Below are 16318 nucleotides of genomic sequence, written 5' to 3' on the forward strand. Positions count from 1 at the left end.
ACAGCGAAAACACCACGTATATTTATGTTAGCTCACCACCAAATACAAAAAAGGACAGACATTTTTCACTGCACAGGTAGCATGCACAAAACCAACCTAACTAACCAAGAACCAACCAAACTAACCAACAAACAACTTCATCAGATAACAGTCTTATAACATGTTATTCAATTAATCTATGTTTTGTTCGAAAAATGTGCATATTTGAATTATAATTCAGTTTTACATTGCAGCTACCATCAGAAATAGCACTGAAGCAGCCAGAGTAATTGCAGACACCAACGTCAAATACCTAAATACTCATCATAAAACATTTCTGAAAAATACATGGTGTACAGCAAATGAAAGACAGGCATCTTGTGATTCCAGCCAATATTTCCAATTTCTTAAGTGTTTTACACTGAAAACACAATATAGCATTATATTAGCTTACCACAATAGCCAGAAACACAAGCCATTCCCCAGCAGCAAAAGTTAGCGATCGTAACAAACTAGCAAAAGATATATAATTTGACTAACCTTGTTAAGCTTCATCAGATGACAGTCCTATAACATCAGGTTATACATATACTTATGTTTTGTTCGAAAATGTGCATATTTAGAGCTGAAATCAGTGGTTATACATTGTGCTAACGTAGCATCTTTTCCCACAACGTCCGGATATTTTTCTGACTCAAATATTCTGACCAAATAACTATTCATAAACATAACAAAAAAATACATGTTGTATAGGAAATGATAGATACACTCGTTCTTAATGCAATCGCCGTGTTAGAATTCTAAAAATAACTTCATTACGATATGCAGGTTACGTTATGGCGAGAGCGTGCCCAAAACCTGGCCGCAAACTACTAGTACACATGTACGACAGATATATGAAATAACATCATAAAATGGGTCCTACTTTTGATGATCTTCCATCAGAATGTTGTACAAGGGGTCCTTTGTCCAGAACAATCGTTGTTTGGATTTAGAATGTCCTCTTCTCCAGTCAATTAGCACGGAAAGCTAGCAAAGTGGCGCGAAGCTCTCCTTCCTGAACATACGCAGACAAAGCAACACGCCTAACGTCCCGAAAAAATTTAAATAATCTAATAAAACTATATTGAAAAGACATACTTTACGATGATATTGTCACATGTATCAAATAAAATCATAGCCGGAGATATTAGTCTTCTATAACGACAGCTTTACAGAAGGCAATACCAGGTCCCTTCTCGCGCGCTCCAGAAAACAGGAAACTGGTGACACGTCATACAAAGAGCTTTTATTCGACCCCAGATCAAGTTATACACTTCATTTCTTCTCTCACTGCCTGTCGACATCTAGTGGAAGACGTATGAAGTGCATGTATACTGATATATATCAAGGACATTTATAGGCAGGCCCTGGAACAGAGCATCGATTTCAGATTTTCCACTTCCTGTCAGGAAGTTTGCTGCAAAATGAGTTCTGTTTTACTCACAGATATAATTCAAACGGTTTTAGAAACTAGAGTGTTTTCTATCCAATAGTAATAATAATATGCATATTGTACGAGCAAGAATTGAGTACGAGGCCGTTTGAAATGGGCACCTTTTATCCAGGCTACTCAATTCTGCCCCTGCAGCCCAAACAGGTTAAACATTTCGACCTGTCGATAGAACAGGGACAACTCTCGGTCGACCAAGATTTTCTTGCTGTTGGGGACGGCCCTAGATAGCAGTGTATTACTAGCTGGCCACGTCAAGCCCAGACAATAGTGGAGACCCATAAAGCCCACTAGCGGCTGCCCAGGCTAATGTTACTTGTGATGTACGCCACATGGTGTGATATTTCAGGGGTTGTTCAGGTGGAACTATTTTGTGCAAGTTTCCGGCAACCATGTTGCCTGCGTTCTTCAGAGCCTGCTTCATGGGACACTGACTACTTTATTACTGTGAAACACTTCAGCTGTAGATTTTATACAGGGCAAATTCTAAAGTATCCTAGGATAATCTCAGTCTCTGTCTCTCACGCTCTGTTTTTCTCCGTCTCTTTCAGCCCAGTGTTCTGATAGTGAGCTACATAGAGTCAGTGAAAGCAGCAGCCCAGTTTGGCTTCTATCAGCAGGCCGAATGGAAGCCGGACGATTCCATGATAGCAGTGGCGGTGAGTAATGCAACTTCTCTCATTTTAGTAATAATCTCCTCCCCTCTCTTGCTCACACGTCCCTTTTGCGGGCCCCCATCATTTGTGTTGTGTGTGTGTGTGGTTCGGCCCCCAACGAAGGGTTCATTGGGTTCAGTTGGGTCATTTAGTGTGTGTTCACATCCCTTCAACCCAAACGCCCGCTCACTTCCCCTGCAGTGAAATTCCAGGGGGAGTTTCAGCTCCACCGCGCCAGGTCCACTTAGAACCTTTTCACACTACTGAGATGAGCTGTGCTTTACGTGTTCGCCACAGTTGCTGTAACCGTGCTGGAAACGATCACGTGAAAAAGGAAATATCTGAGCCAGTACAGCAGGATAGTGTAGAAAGGGTCAAACAGAGAGTGAGGCTCAGACTTTCAGTTAGTCCTGCTTGCGAGCCCATCTCCCTAGCCCTGAGACTGTCTGTCTGAACAGAGCTGCCTATAGGCCTACTATAGCGTCAGCGGCGATAACAATCATTGCCTATTGCTCAGAGAGGGTGCAAGTCACAACAGTGTTGTTATTGCCTACCCAGGCTCTGACCTTCTGCCTGCAGGCACAACTAACAGCTTGTGTGCCATATTAGCTAGTAGCTATAGTAGGTGGAGATTAAAGGATCCAGAAACCGCAGCTATTCTGAGAGGCTGTGGAGACACACACACACAGAAAGAATGTGTAGGATAGGATTCCAGCTGTTTTCATGTAAACCGTATCTTTCTGACTCTGTCCCCTGTCCCCTCTGTCCCCTCTGTCTGTGTTTCTTTCATATCATTATGACGACTGAAACTCTGGATTTATGTGGCACTTCTAACGGAGCAGAATAGTGAACGAAGTGGCTGGCACGTTGCCAATGGGAGCTCAGTTCAGGTCATTCTGTTCTTCCTATTGGCTCTGGACTGTCAAGCTGACCTTCCTACTGGGGCATGTATTTGCATGTGCCCAGTTCAGACGAGGGCACTGGCAGACACACAGAGGAAGTTACTGCAGTCAAGGGTCACAAGGCCTATTGGGCCATTACTCATAAAGGTCTTTTAATGTGGTTAAGTCTAATCTTGTCTCACTCAACGCTGCCAGGATGAGAGCAAAGCTTATTGGGGGAATAGAAAAAGCTGCTTTTTGCTTTGGTTCTTTTTTTGTTCCCTGAGGCATGTTTGCAAATAAGTAACAAATTGCCTCTAAGGATCACTCTCTTGATACTTTCTTGGCCAAAATTACCCCCCCAACAGGGAAGTTGGATAACCACGACTCATGTTATGTTTATATATATTTTGTTCTTTGCATAGTACATTTTCTGACCTCATTTTAAAGTCTTTCAAAACTAAGTTTGTGATCGTAAGGCTTGAACAAGAATTTGGTTCTTATTCATTTAGTCAGCTGAACTTCTTACCACTTGACTTTCAGTTCTACTGCTGAAAACTCACATCTTGGCTGTTGAGGGAAACCGGTCCTAGTGCAGAACACTCACGGCGCCCGATCTAGGTGTGCAGCTCACCGCGGTGGTTTATTCTGTCCCTTTGTTCCCATTGTTGCTCAGCTTCTAGTTCCATCACAGCTGCATTATTTAGTTTGTAGTAGGACGGCCTAGACACGGTCGCTGAATGACCTGAACAGAATGGAATGTCCTTTGAAACATTTAAAAGACATGTTGCGTAAGGATACAAATACTTCACGCATCGGTTCTAATACCAATGTGAGAACCTTTTCTGTTGTCCTCACTCAGTCTAGGACATACTCCAGAGACCCAGACTGTGACCGCTGTCGTTTTGTGTGACACCGGCTGACCCTGGTCGATCTGTTGATCGGCACAGCGGCGTTAAGAAAGACACCCGGAGCTCTGAGTTTTCCGTTCAGGCTGTCGTCAAGGCAACGGGCGTCTGGAGTTTCACAAGTGGAGCGTACATTTCGGGACGGCATGGGGGACCTGTGTTGGTACATGTCACAACAAAACTGCCAGGGAGGGGGTTTGGAGGAATGAGCAGGGGCAAGGCCAAGAACAGTCTGCCTTTGCCTCCCAAATGGCACCCTATTCCCTATGTAGTGCAGTACTTTTGACCTGAGCCTGGGCTCTGGTCAAAAGTAGTGCACTATATAGGGGATAGAGTGCCATTTAGGGCTTTTAGGACACAGCCTGTCTGCTTGCTGTCTTGTTTACTTACCCCTGCTCTGAGACGACGACTACCACATGCTCAGTTGTTGAGAGGTTTTTATTTGTGATGGAATATTAGTTACACAGCATCCTAATTGCAGCTAATCCTCTAAATCCCCCAGTGTGAACGCAAATGTGTGTGTTACTGACTGGAGCCTAATTACACCAAGACGGTCTGGCCAGAACTAACTTCCACTCTTAACATAATTGCCTCAGACAGATGGTTTCAATTCAGGGCAGAAATGAAAGATGGAAGTAGCTGATGCGGTTGAGTTCCTTCTGACGTTTGATTTCTGACTGTAGTGACTTTTGGCCTTGCATTATAGTAAGTGAAAGAAGTCGCCACGCGACTAGACTCAAGTCCCCGCCTAAACTCTGGTGCTGCGCTGCAGGGCTGCGTTCTTGGAGGCAGGAGTGTGTGTGACAGCATACAGGCACTATACTCAAGTCCCCACTTGACCCCTCTGGTCATGTGCTGGGGGTTTAAAGACAGGAGTATGTGAAGCTATGAAGATTTTTGGTAACTGACCCAGTCCCCCCTCTGTTGCTATTTTTAATAACCTCTGCATCTGCTCCCTCTGTTGCGTTTGGCTCGTTGGGCCTGATGGTTTTCGCACATTCCTAGCGGTCACTGAGGAGGGATTTGGCTCTTGTGGAAGTTGAAACGGACAGTCCTGGCCAGGAGGACATGTTAGTTAGGCTCTCTCCTAAAAGCCTCCACCTTCCTCGTAGTGAAAATATTTCTACGCTCCGACTGAACTTTCCGTTTCAGTTTGGATGAAAGTTGGCTTGGCGTTGGTTTCTCCTGTCTGTGTATTGCGAGTCCATGACCCTGAATCGCACTCTGTTGCAGATGCATTCATAATATCTTGTCTTCAAGGTTGGACATTGTTTTGGGACAAACAGACCATCGCTGAACCTTTGTTTGAGTCAAGTGAGTAAGGCGTGATGACCGAAGCTTTGAGACCAGTGAGGCATGGTGACTCTAAGCCAAAGGTTATCTAAATACACAGATCCCTGTACATCATAAAATAGGGTTTAATGCAGCCTTTATCTACCTAAAATTTCACTCAGAACTTTCAGTTAAAAGGTTCGGACTCCCCCAGAGAATAAACGTCTGCTGAGTTGAAGTGAAGTCTTCATGCTCAAGTAATCTCTTTTAGTCCCTGTCAATTACTCGCTTTAATACAGTGTAGATATTTGATGATCCTTGATTTTCCTCTGTGCGTTTCTGCTTTCTTGACAGCTTATTTATTTTCCTCGTGGTCGTGACATTGCAAATCGTATTCCCCCTCCCCCCCAACCCTGAGGTAAAGTTCAGGATGACAGCATCCAAAGAGGTGTGTTTTTCAACCTGAAGAAATCATCTTGCAGAAAGAATACAGGACAATTGTTTTCAGCTCTCTTGCTGTGGCCTCTCTCTCTCTTTGTCTTACCTAGAGTAACTAGGCCAATATGAGCAAACTCGAAGCTCTGTTACATAATGAAGACTCCATTTGTTTTTCGACCGTCTCTTGTTTTAATTAATTCAGCACACAAAAGAAGCTGACGCGAACAGATACCTCCAATGCAGTCACTATATCCTAATTGTGTGCAAACTTCTACTTTTTCCTTCGAGCCGTATTGAGAGTGAAGACCGAGCTGGCTGGCTGGCTCCTGGCTGAGCTTTCAAGTACATTTTTTAAAATGTATTTTTTATCTGTAACATGAGAGATTAAAACAGCTGACTCGAGATGTTTTGTCTGGAAACCCTGTGCCATTTACATTCCAGGCGCACAGAGCATGAGATGGCTGGTCAAAACCCCTTCTCTCCCACACTCTCTCCCAACTTTCTTCCCTACTCTCCCACTCTCTCCCCCAGACTTTCCCACCCTCACCCAGATCCACCTTCCCTAGTCAGTCTCAGAGGTAGGCCTATACTTTCAGTGCCTTCAGAAAGTATTCTCAGCCCTTGACTTTTTCTATATTTTGTCTTTCAACCAGTGAATTTTTAACACCGATTCAACCACAAAGACCAGGGAGGTTTTCCAATGCCTCGCAAAGAAGGGCACTTATTGGTAGATAAGCAAAAAAAAGAAGTGGACATTTTTAATATCCGTTTGAGCATGGTGAAGTTATTTATTACACTTAGGGTGGTGTAGCTATACGCCCAGTCACTACAAAGATACAGGCGTCCTTCCTAACTCAGTTCCCGTAGAGGAAGGAAACTTTAAAACAGTTAAGGAGTTCCATGGCTGTGATGGGAGAACTGAGGATGGATCAGTAACATGGTATATACTCCACACTACTAACCTAATTGACAGAGTGAAAAGAAGGAAGTCTCTACAGGAAGAAAAAGTAATGCTGCAAAATGTGGCAAAGAAATTAACTTTTTGTTCAAAGTGCTATGCTTGGGGCAAATCCAAAACAACACATCACTGAATACTACTCTTCATATTTTCAAGCATGGTGGCGGCTGCATCATGTTATGGGTATGCTTAAAGCACTAAATCTACACCGGCGTTGCTTACCAAGACATTGAATGTTCCTAAATGGACTAGTTAGTTTTGACTTAAATCAGCTTGAAAATCTATGGCCAGACTTGAGCATTAAAAAATAAAAATTAAAAAAATGGGCAAATATTGTAGAATCCAGGTGGGCAAAGCTCTTAGAATTACCCAAAAAAACTCACTGCTGTAATCGCCGCCAAAGGTGCTTCTACAAAGCATTGACTCGGGTGTCAATACTTATGTAAATGAGATTTTCTGTATTTCATTTTCAATAAATGTACTAACATTTCTAAAAACATGTTTTCATTGTCATTATGGGGTATTGTGTGTAGATGGATGTGTGAGAACCCACATCGATTTAATCCATTTTGAATTCAGGCTGAATAAGTCAAGGGGTATGAATACTTTCTGAAAGCACTGTAAAACCTCTGCTCGTCTAGCCATATCGACAAATACACCGGACTAGGAACCTCGGTCTTTCCTGGGTCTTTTTAGGGAAATAGAAAAGGGAAATAGAAAGGGGATACATAGTCCGTTGCACAACTGAATGTATTCAAACGAAATGTGTCTTCTGCATTTAACCCAGCCTTGATCAACGTCGTCGGCGCCCCGGGGAGCAGTTGTTGTGACGGTTAACTGCCTTGCTCAAGGGCAGAACGGCAACATTTTTCACCTTGCACACTCGGGGATTCAAACAAGCAACCTTTCGGTTACTGTCCCAATGCTCTAACCGCTTGGCTACCTACCTAATCATCACTGCTTGTCTGGCTATTCGTCTAACTATAACGCCCGGTTATAGTACAGCCCACGGTCTGTCTTTTTACCCCGAGGAGTGTTTTTCTCAGAGAAGGGCTGGAAGTAAAAACTCAAACTGAACTCCCTGGCCCTCCCTCGGTTATGGAGTGTTGAGACTTGGGGACGCATAGTCCTGCTGGAAACCCCAAACTGGAGGAGAGCAGACCAAAGCTCCCAGGAGGAACAGCTGTATTCCATATGCGTTTGTACCATGATTCCGGCCGGGTAAACGTAATCACACCAGACCCAGGCAAAGTTTATCTTTAGGAGAGGGAGAAAGGAAAAAGAAAGCTCTGTGGAGAGAGGGGGAGGAGTTCTTGTCGCCATTTTATAATTTTTTATTTTTTTTATTTTTCCCCCTTTTTTCTGTGTTCAGTGTGTTTCTGTTCATCTTAACTGTCTGACCACAGTTTGGCTCATAAAACAGGATTTTTGAAGTAGACCAGTAGAGATGCTTAGTTGCACTACACTATATATGCTGGGTAAACCATTATATTATTAGGTTTAGGCCCTAACGACTGAATTGTTGAGATTATACATATAGTGTGCTCCCTCCTTTTTATACAGTTTAGTACTCTCCGTTAGTCAACACTTCTACAAACATCTTTTGGTGTGCGTCAGCTCATGCTTTTTCCCATTGAAGAAGTAATTAAGCGATAAAGCACGAGGGGGTGTGGTGTATGTCCAATATGCCACGGCTAAGGGCTGTTCTTACGAGAGGTCGACCGATTTATGATTTTTCAACGCCGATACCGATTACTGGAGGACCAAAAAAAGCCGACATCGATTAATCGGACGTTTAAAAAAATATATATATATTTGTAATGATGACAATTGCAACAATACTGAATGAACACTTTTATTTAACTTAGTATAATACATAAATTACATCAATTTAGAGAAGTGACACAATTTCCCTAGTTAAAAGAAATTCATGTTAGCAGGCAATATTAACTAAATATGCAGGTTTAAAAATATATACTTGTGTATTGATTTTAAAGAAAGGCATTGATGTTTATAGTTAGGTATACATTGGTGCAACGACGGTGCTTTTTTTGTGAATGCGCTTGTTAAATCACCCTTTTGGAGAAGTAGGCTGTGATTCACTGATAAATGAACAGGCACCGCATCGATTATATGCAACGCAGGACAAGCTAGATAAACTAGTAATATCATCAACCATGTGTAGTTAACTAGTGATTATGTTAAGATTGATTGTTTTCTATAAGATGCGTTTAATGCTAGCTAGCAACGTACATTGGCTCCTTGCTGCACTCGCGTAACAGGTGGTCAGCCTGCCACGCAGTCTACTCGTGGAGTGCAATGTAATCGGCCATAAATGCAGATTACCGATTTGTTATGAAAACTTGAAATCGGCCCCAATTAATCGGCCATGCCAGTAGTCAGTCGACCTCTAGTTCTTAAGCACGATGCAAAGCGGAGTGTTGGATACAGCCCTTGGCCGTGATATACCGGCCATATTCCACGACCCCCAAGGTGCCTTATTGCAATTGTCAACTGTGTACCAATGTAATTAGAGCAGTAAAAATACATGTTTTGTCATACCCATGGTATACGGTCTGATATACCACGGCTGTCAGCCAAATTAGCATGCAGGACTCGAACCACACAGTTAATAATCAACATTAGAGAATAGACTACAGAGATGAGAATTGACAACATTCTGATTGTAGAGACCTGCTGTGATCTGTATAAATGTCACTGTTAAGTGATGTACTAATTAGCCTGCTGTCACTATCTTTGAGCAGGGGGGGAAATGAAATATTAGGAAGGTGTTTGTAATGTTTGGTATGCTCATTCTATATGCCATTTAGCGGAATTTTTATCCAAAGCAACTTAGTCATGCGTGCATTCATTCAAGTCCTGGGAATGGAACCCACTATCCTGGTGTTGCAAACACCATGCTTTACCAACTGAGCTACAGAGGACTCTGTTGACTTCATGTCTCTCCAACAGTCAGGAAGTTCAATTGGTTTCCAATGCTTGGGCGTAGTTAAGAAGTAGCTGAGGCTATGCTAGTCCTGCATGTCCACTCTCAATGCCTATACATTTTTGTAGATCTGATCGTGTTATTTAATAATGTCCAAAGGAAAGAAAGGCTGGTAGCTGCAGGTCTCTGTGAGATAGAAGCCCCGGAGACGAGTAGGTGGCCTTCCTCACAGCACACACAAACACACACCGAGCTCGCTACCATCCAGGACCTCTATACCAAGCGGTTTCAGAAGATTCCGCTGTTGGTGTACACCTGGTGTTTACGAAACGTGCCAAATAAAACCACACAAACACACACACTGTTATCTACCCGGTGGGAGGAAGAACAGCACTCCCTCTTTACGCTTTATTGCAGATCCTGTACCCACTTAGCAATTGCGGACTGCACCTTTAGCCCACTGCATCGTGCCCTCGGCTGAGTCACAACACCAAGAAGGGTAGATGGCCTTTCAGTTCTGTTTTCTCAACAATGTAGCCTGTCAATCTTGATAAAATAACAAAACAGAAAGCAAGGCCCTTTGCCAGATCCAGATATATTCTTTGAGGTAGGCTTAGTTAAAGCTGCAATATAACTTCTTAGGACGACCCGACCAAATTCCCATAGAAATATGTGTTTATAGATCTGTCTCATTTGAAAGCAGGTCTAAGAAGCGGTGGTTATGTTATATGTGCGCTATTTCTATGCTTCCCATTCTTAAGTTATGTTTTTGCGTCTTTTGGTTTTGTACAATAGTTGAAAATATACTATTTCACAGCGGTTTAGATGGTACAGTGATTCTCTACACTTTGTCACAAACTGAAATTACACCAACTATTTGAATTTTAGCAACCAGGAAATGGTGGAGACGGCGCAATTTCTCCATATTGCACCATTTAACAGCTGCTGCCAAAATACCATCGTTGTCTTTTGTAGAATTATTATTATCTATGTCTAACATGCATTTCCACGCTAGCTGTTTAGAGGCTAGCTACTATGTTAAGTGTTTGAAGGGGGACCTTTGACGCTCAAGATTAAGATCATCACAGGTGCTGCTGTCCATTTTGTAGCTGTGTGTTTGAAACATCAGATGCATTTCTGTTTTATAACATGCTCAAGCTCTTTTGATATATTTTTTCCGAGAGGTCATTTTGGCTCCCAGTAAGCAGTAAGACTGACAGTGAAATGAATGATCACATTGAAAGTTCTTCCACGGAGCCCACAACCAGTTGTGTGTTTGAATGAAATGTCCAACAAAGTCAAACATATGTAAAAAAAAATATATATATATATATCAATTTATTTTCCACAGTAAGTTATTTTGTTAGATTGAGTTGGTGCAGTCGGTTTAGTTTCACAACAGTCCACCATATCTCAGCTCAGCTGCAGTGCTGGCTGGTTGGCTCAGATATGCCTGAAATATCTGCACTGCGTTTTCTATCTGAGGAAATGGTTATCATAATAACTAGGCCATCCAATGAGACTGAGGAGCCTGCTGTGAGCGTTCACACTATATTTATATACTCCCCCTTCTGAATGTGATTAAGTGCTTTTCTTAAGTAATAACTAACTGGAAGTGTTGGGCCAACTTTTGCTGTATGCAGAATATTTATCTGCCGAGGAGTCGCAGTTAAAGGTTTGAGTGTGCATGTGCAAGTTGGCGTGTATCGACTTACTCCAGTGTAGGTAATGAAATGTAAATTGTTTTCTATGGCAACTACTCTCTTTTCAACAGAGTTTTTAATAGATGTTTCCTCCTCCATCTCCTCTCCTGTAGGACTAATAAACTCAGCAAAAGAAACGTCCTCTCACTGTCAACTGCGTTTATTTTCAGCAAACTTAACGTGTAGATATTTTTATGAACATGACATGTGACTACCAGAAATTGAATAATGTGTCCCTGAACAAAGGGGGGGTCAACATCAAAAGTAAGTCAGTATCTGGTGTGGCCACCAGCTACATTAAGTACTTCAGTGCATCTCCTCCTCAGACTGCACCAGATTTGCCAGTTCAAGGATGTCTTCCTTGTAATGATCAGCGTTGAGATTGCCTGCAATGACAACAAGCTCAGTCCGATGATGCTGTGTGTTACGCACGCCTCTGAGAAGAAGGAATGCAACACCCTGCTGCAACTCAACTCCCCGTGAAGCAAAAGAGGCATGAACTGTAGGTGCGAGAAAGGATGACAAAAGGCAGAATTGACAGCTTACTATGATTTATTTCCTTTACACGGTAATATGGGGAAAAGAGGCTGGACGAAACCAAAGCAAAGAAAGTAAATATCAAAGCTCCCCCTCTCCTATCTAACCACTACTTACCTAACTTAGCACCACCTGGTGCCCCAACCAAAATACAGGGGGTGGTCCGCCCAGGTCTTACCTAGTGTGCCTAGACAGTGCATATACTACGGATATATGTATGCCCGCGGGCCTCTTGCCTAAGCACTCCCTAGGTGCCTTCCCCTTCCCCCCTGGGAACAAATTAAACAGAATAACAAACAATTACTCAAACAAACTAAGAAACCAAGGACATCAAATAAGCTCTCTGACCAACTATCTCACACAGAACATACCAACTGCTCCCAGCAACAACTAACACAGTACATACCAACTACCAACATGCTATAACCCTCAGCCATCAACTTCCTCTCTCAGCAATGATCTATATAACATTCAATCTCTCCAGCAATGATCTCAGCCTGCCTATGATCTCTCTCTCTCTTCTGAACTACAGAACACTGGCTTTTATAGCTTCAGAAGGCATTGGTAATTAGAGACAGCTGCGTCTTGACGAGGGGGCGGGGTCAGCTCTCCAATCATCAATTGGGGCCGACCAATCAGCTGCTTGGGGAGAATTTCAGGAAGCCATCTCCTGAAACACACACACTCAAATACAAACTACAACACAGAAACTGGGGAACGTAACATTGTGACACACCACCCCAGACCATGGCGGACCCTCCACCTACAAATCGATCCCGCTCCAGAGTACAGGCCTCGGTGTAACGCTCATTCCTTCGACGATAAACACGAATCCGACCATCACCCTTGGTGAGACAAAACCGTGACTCGTCAGTGAAGAGCGCTTTTTGCCAGTCCTGTCTGGTCCAGTGACAGTGGGTTTGTGCCCGTAGGTGACGTTGTTGCCAGTGATGTCTAGTGAGGACCTGCCTTACAACAGGCCTACAAGCCCTCACTCCAGCCTCTTTCAGCCTATTGCGGACAGTCTGAGCACTGATGGAGGGATTGTGCGTTCCTGGTGTAACTCGGGCAGTTGTTGTTGCCATCCTGTACCTGTCCCGCAGGTGTGATGTTCAGATGTGCCGATCCTGTGCAGGTGTTACACGTGGTCTGCCACTGCGAGGACTATCAGCTGTCCGTCCTGTCTCCCTGTAGCACTATCTTAGGCGTCTCACAGTACGGACATTGCAATTTGTTGCCTTAGGCATGCTGCAAGGAGGCATGAGGACTGCAGATGTGGCCAAGGCACGTTCACGCAGATGAGCAGGGACCCTGGGCATCTTTCTTTTGGTGTTTTTCAGAGTCGGTAGAAAGGCCTCATTAGTGTCCTAAGTTTTCATAACTGTGACCTTAATTGCCTACCGTCTGTTAGCGGTTAGTGTCTTAACGACCGTTCCACAGGTGCATGTTCATTAATTGTTCATGGTTCATTGTGCACGTACTTTTGGCCATGTAGTGAGTAGCTATCTCGTTCTCTCTCCTCTTCTATGCTCTCTCCTTTTTCCAGCCCAGACTCTATCTTCAGTCTCTTATTGCTCTGCTCTCTGAGTAATGCTTGGCTTTGTTTCTGCGCCACGCACCAGATCAAAGCTGCATGGACTCTGACTGGTCTGTTGGTTGTCCTTGACAGTTCTTTTCTTCTCAACAGTTATTTTTCAGAAGAATTTCTCTAGCTTTTCTTTCATAACAGCTTTGCCTCTGGCATTGCTAGTGTCACTAAATCACTTACTCCAACCAGGCTTTTACTGAAATGTCATGTTTAATTATGGAACTAGCTTAACTTCCGGAGTTTTACTTCCTCCCCCACATCTCCATGGAGACGGCTGTGTAATTGTATGGTTCTGTTGCTCTTTGGGTTATTCTTTATTGGATGCTCCTTAGTCTGGTCCCGGATCGATGTTGTCCTGCCAACAGTCGTAACAATGATGACTATAGGAGTTGGCAAAATGGCACAAACAGATCTGAGACCAAACGAGATACTCCCCAGTCTTAAGTTAAGCTGTTTTTGGCCGTGGCTAAAAAAAATACCGAACTCCTCTAAGAGTTGTTTTTGTCAAATGAATACACGGAAAAGCTTCAGCAAGACTAACATTAGACGATTTGGTCTCTAAATGCTTCTGTGGTAAGCTGTACATGAAATATGGTCTTTCATTTAGATCATAAATAGCTGTACTTTTTAAAAATTCGGTCATAAACAGCTGTTCCTTTTCGGATCTAGAGGTTGTCACATTGAATGACCGACAGTCTGTGATATGAATGTTGGATTGAAGCGTTTGTTTTTAAGAGTAGGCCAAGACCATATGTCTGCTTCTCCAGCCTTAATGACTATAACAGAGCCCAGTTTGGCTACAGATCTCTCTTTCTCTCTCTCTCTGTCTCTGGTTTTATAGTACCGTAGCCTACTTATTGCTCCAGCTGGTGTTGCCTGTGGGGAATGAGTCAAATTTCTCACCTCGTTATATTTCGTTAGTGCGTGGCACTCCTTTTTGGTTGCCACACTGTGTGGAAATGTCAGGGGGTACTCCGGGTGTCCTTTGACTGTTTGGGGTTGCTTGAGGTTAGGCTACAACGCTAGTTCAGGGAGTGCTGTGCACTGCGAAACCACGCAAATGATATATGCCATTCGCTGACTGACTGTGTCACGTGTCGCTGAAGTCTCAGACTTCAAGGCTCGTGTGTACTGTGAGCGTCTTTGAACGTGTGGTGTGCAAATAAAGTTGGCGTTCAACAGGAAAGTCAGGAACTGGACAACAGTTAACATGAAATTAAAAGTGTGTGCATTTAGGCTTGTTATAGGCATATCTCTATTTACTGTGCCCCTTGATGCCCCGACGCTTGTAGAAAAACTCCCCTTTTATTCGAGGTCAAACTTTCTCTAGCCTGAAGTCGTTTCCCTGTCTCGACTGCCCTTGCACGACAAGCGAGCAAGGCCAGACGGGCTGAAAAGGAGCGCTCTCTCTCCTGACTGATGATAATGACACGTCTGAACGGTAGTGGCTGGGGATGGAGAGATATGTTCTGCGTATACAGCAGGCTGGATGTAATAACACACCAAACCACAGTCCCCCTCTGATGGATCCGAGTTGATCTCAAGCATGACCAAGGCCACACCTTACTCATGAATAATGTGTATCTTTCTCGCTCTTTCTCTCCCTCCTCTCTCTCTCTCTCTCTCTCTCTCTCGCTGCAGGCTGCCAATGGCTACATCCTCATGTTTGACGTGGTGGGAGGAGGAGAGGACAAGTATCTTTATGAGCCAGTCTATCCCAAGTGAGTACTCAACTCTTTCCTTCCTGTTCTCTCCGTCCACTTCCATCTTTCCCCCCCCCGCCCCCCCCCCCCCCCCCCAGAGTCAAATGTTGAAGTTCAAAGTACAACAACAAAGGTCAACTGCAGCAGGCAAAGGACCTGCTGGGGAAGGAAGGGGTTAAATGTGGATGTTCATAGCTAGCAACAAAGACCAACGATGCTCCGTCACTCATAGCTTAGGACAAACCCCACTGTGTGTCTACACATGGCATGTTATCACAATTCATTTACCAGTAGGTCTGAGTATTTACCAGTAGGCTGGACTGGACTGGACTAGAGTTCAAAGTTAGCCACAAAGGTCAATGTTGTACTCTAGCAGGCAACGCTCAGTCACTCGGTGTGAAACACAAACCCAACTGTGTGTGCTGTCTCCACAATGTAATAATGAGTGTACCAGTCAGTGGGCCTGAGGAAAAGGCTGTAGTTCAGGACATCATTGCAGGTCGAAAGGCCTTGGCAAATGTCAGGACTAATTAGATTAACAATGAATGCCGTGGATGACTGTGCAACGTGCTCTTCACCAGTCGTATGCTGAACCCTCCCACTGTTATGGCACAGGGGTGTGTCATCACCACAGCCACTCTGAGCTCCACAGGGAGCCCGGTCGTTTAAATTGATGGCCTATTTTATACAGAGATATTGGCACCGTAGGCAATGTAACCAATCCTAGCCCTCCTTTTACTTGTAATTTTGCACATCCTGCAAAGTACCAGCAGAGGTCGACCATTTTCACATTCACTCTGTTTGGTAGTGCTTACAAGTTGGATCATAATTCAACAAGTAGCAGAGATCCCACTCTGGAACTTTGATATGCACATAATACAATATGTTCAACTGTGTGTGTGTGTGTGTGCAGTTTATATACATGCATAAGGGCGGCAGGTAGCCCAGCGTTTAAGAGGTTGGGCCATCTGTCGATGTGCCCTTGAGCAAGGCATTTAACCCTAATTGCTCCTGTAAGTCGCTTTGGATAAGAGAGTCTGCTAAATGACTAAAATGTCAATGTACACACACACACACACACAGTATATACATTGCATTCGGAAAGTATTCAGACCGCTTGGTTTTTCCCACATTTTGTTACGTTACAGCCTTATTCTAAAATGTATGAAATTATTTTTCCCCTCATCAATCTACACACAATACCACATAATAGACAAACTAAAAACAGGTTTTTAGAAAAAACAGCAATACCTTAA

General features: G+C 43.6%; 1 protein-coding gene across 2 annotated transcripts in view; it reads left to right on the forward strand.

Moving 5' to 3' along the window:
- Positions 1-16318, forward strand: part of LOC129818862 (guanine nucleotide exchange factor subunit RIC1-like) — a 70063-nt gene that overhangs the window by 25039 nt on the left and 28706 nt on the right. For both annotated transcript variants that reach the window (XM_055875145.1, XM_055875146.1), the window contains exons 2-3: positions 2023-2130; positions 15001-15080. In XM_055875145.1, the coding sequence (XP_055731120.1) occupies positions 2023-2130; positions 15001-15080 (188 nt within the window). The remainder of the gene's footprint in view (positions 1-2022; positions 2131-15000; positions 15081-16318) is intronic.

Source organism: Salvelinus fontinalis, chromosome 21 (assembly GCF_029448725.1).
Source record: "Salvelinus fontinalis isolate EN_2023a chromosome 21, ASM2944872v1, whole genome shotgun sequence".
Taxonomy (NCBI): domain Eukaryota; kingdom Metazoa; phylum Chordata; class Actinopteri; order Salmoniformes; family Salmonidae; genus Salvelinus; species Salvelinus fontinalis.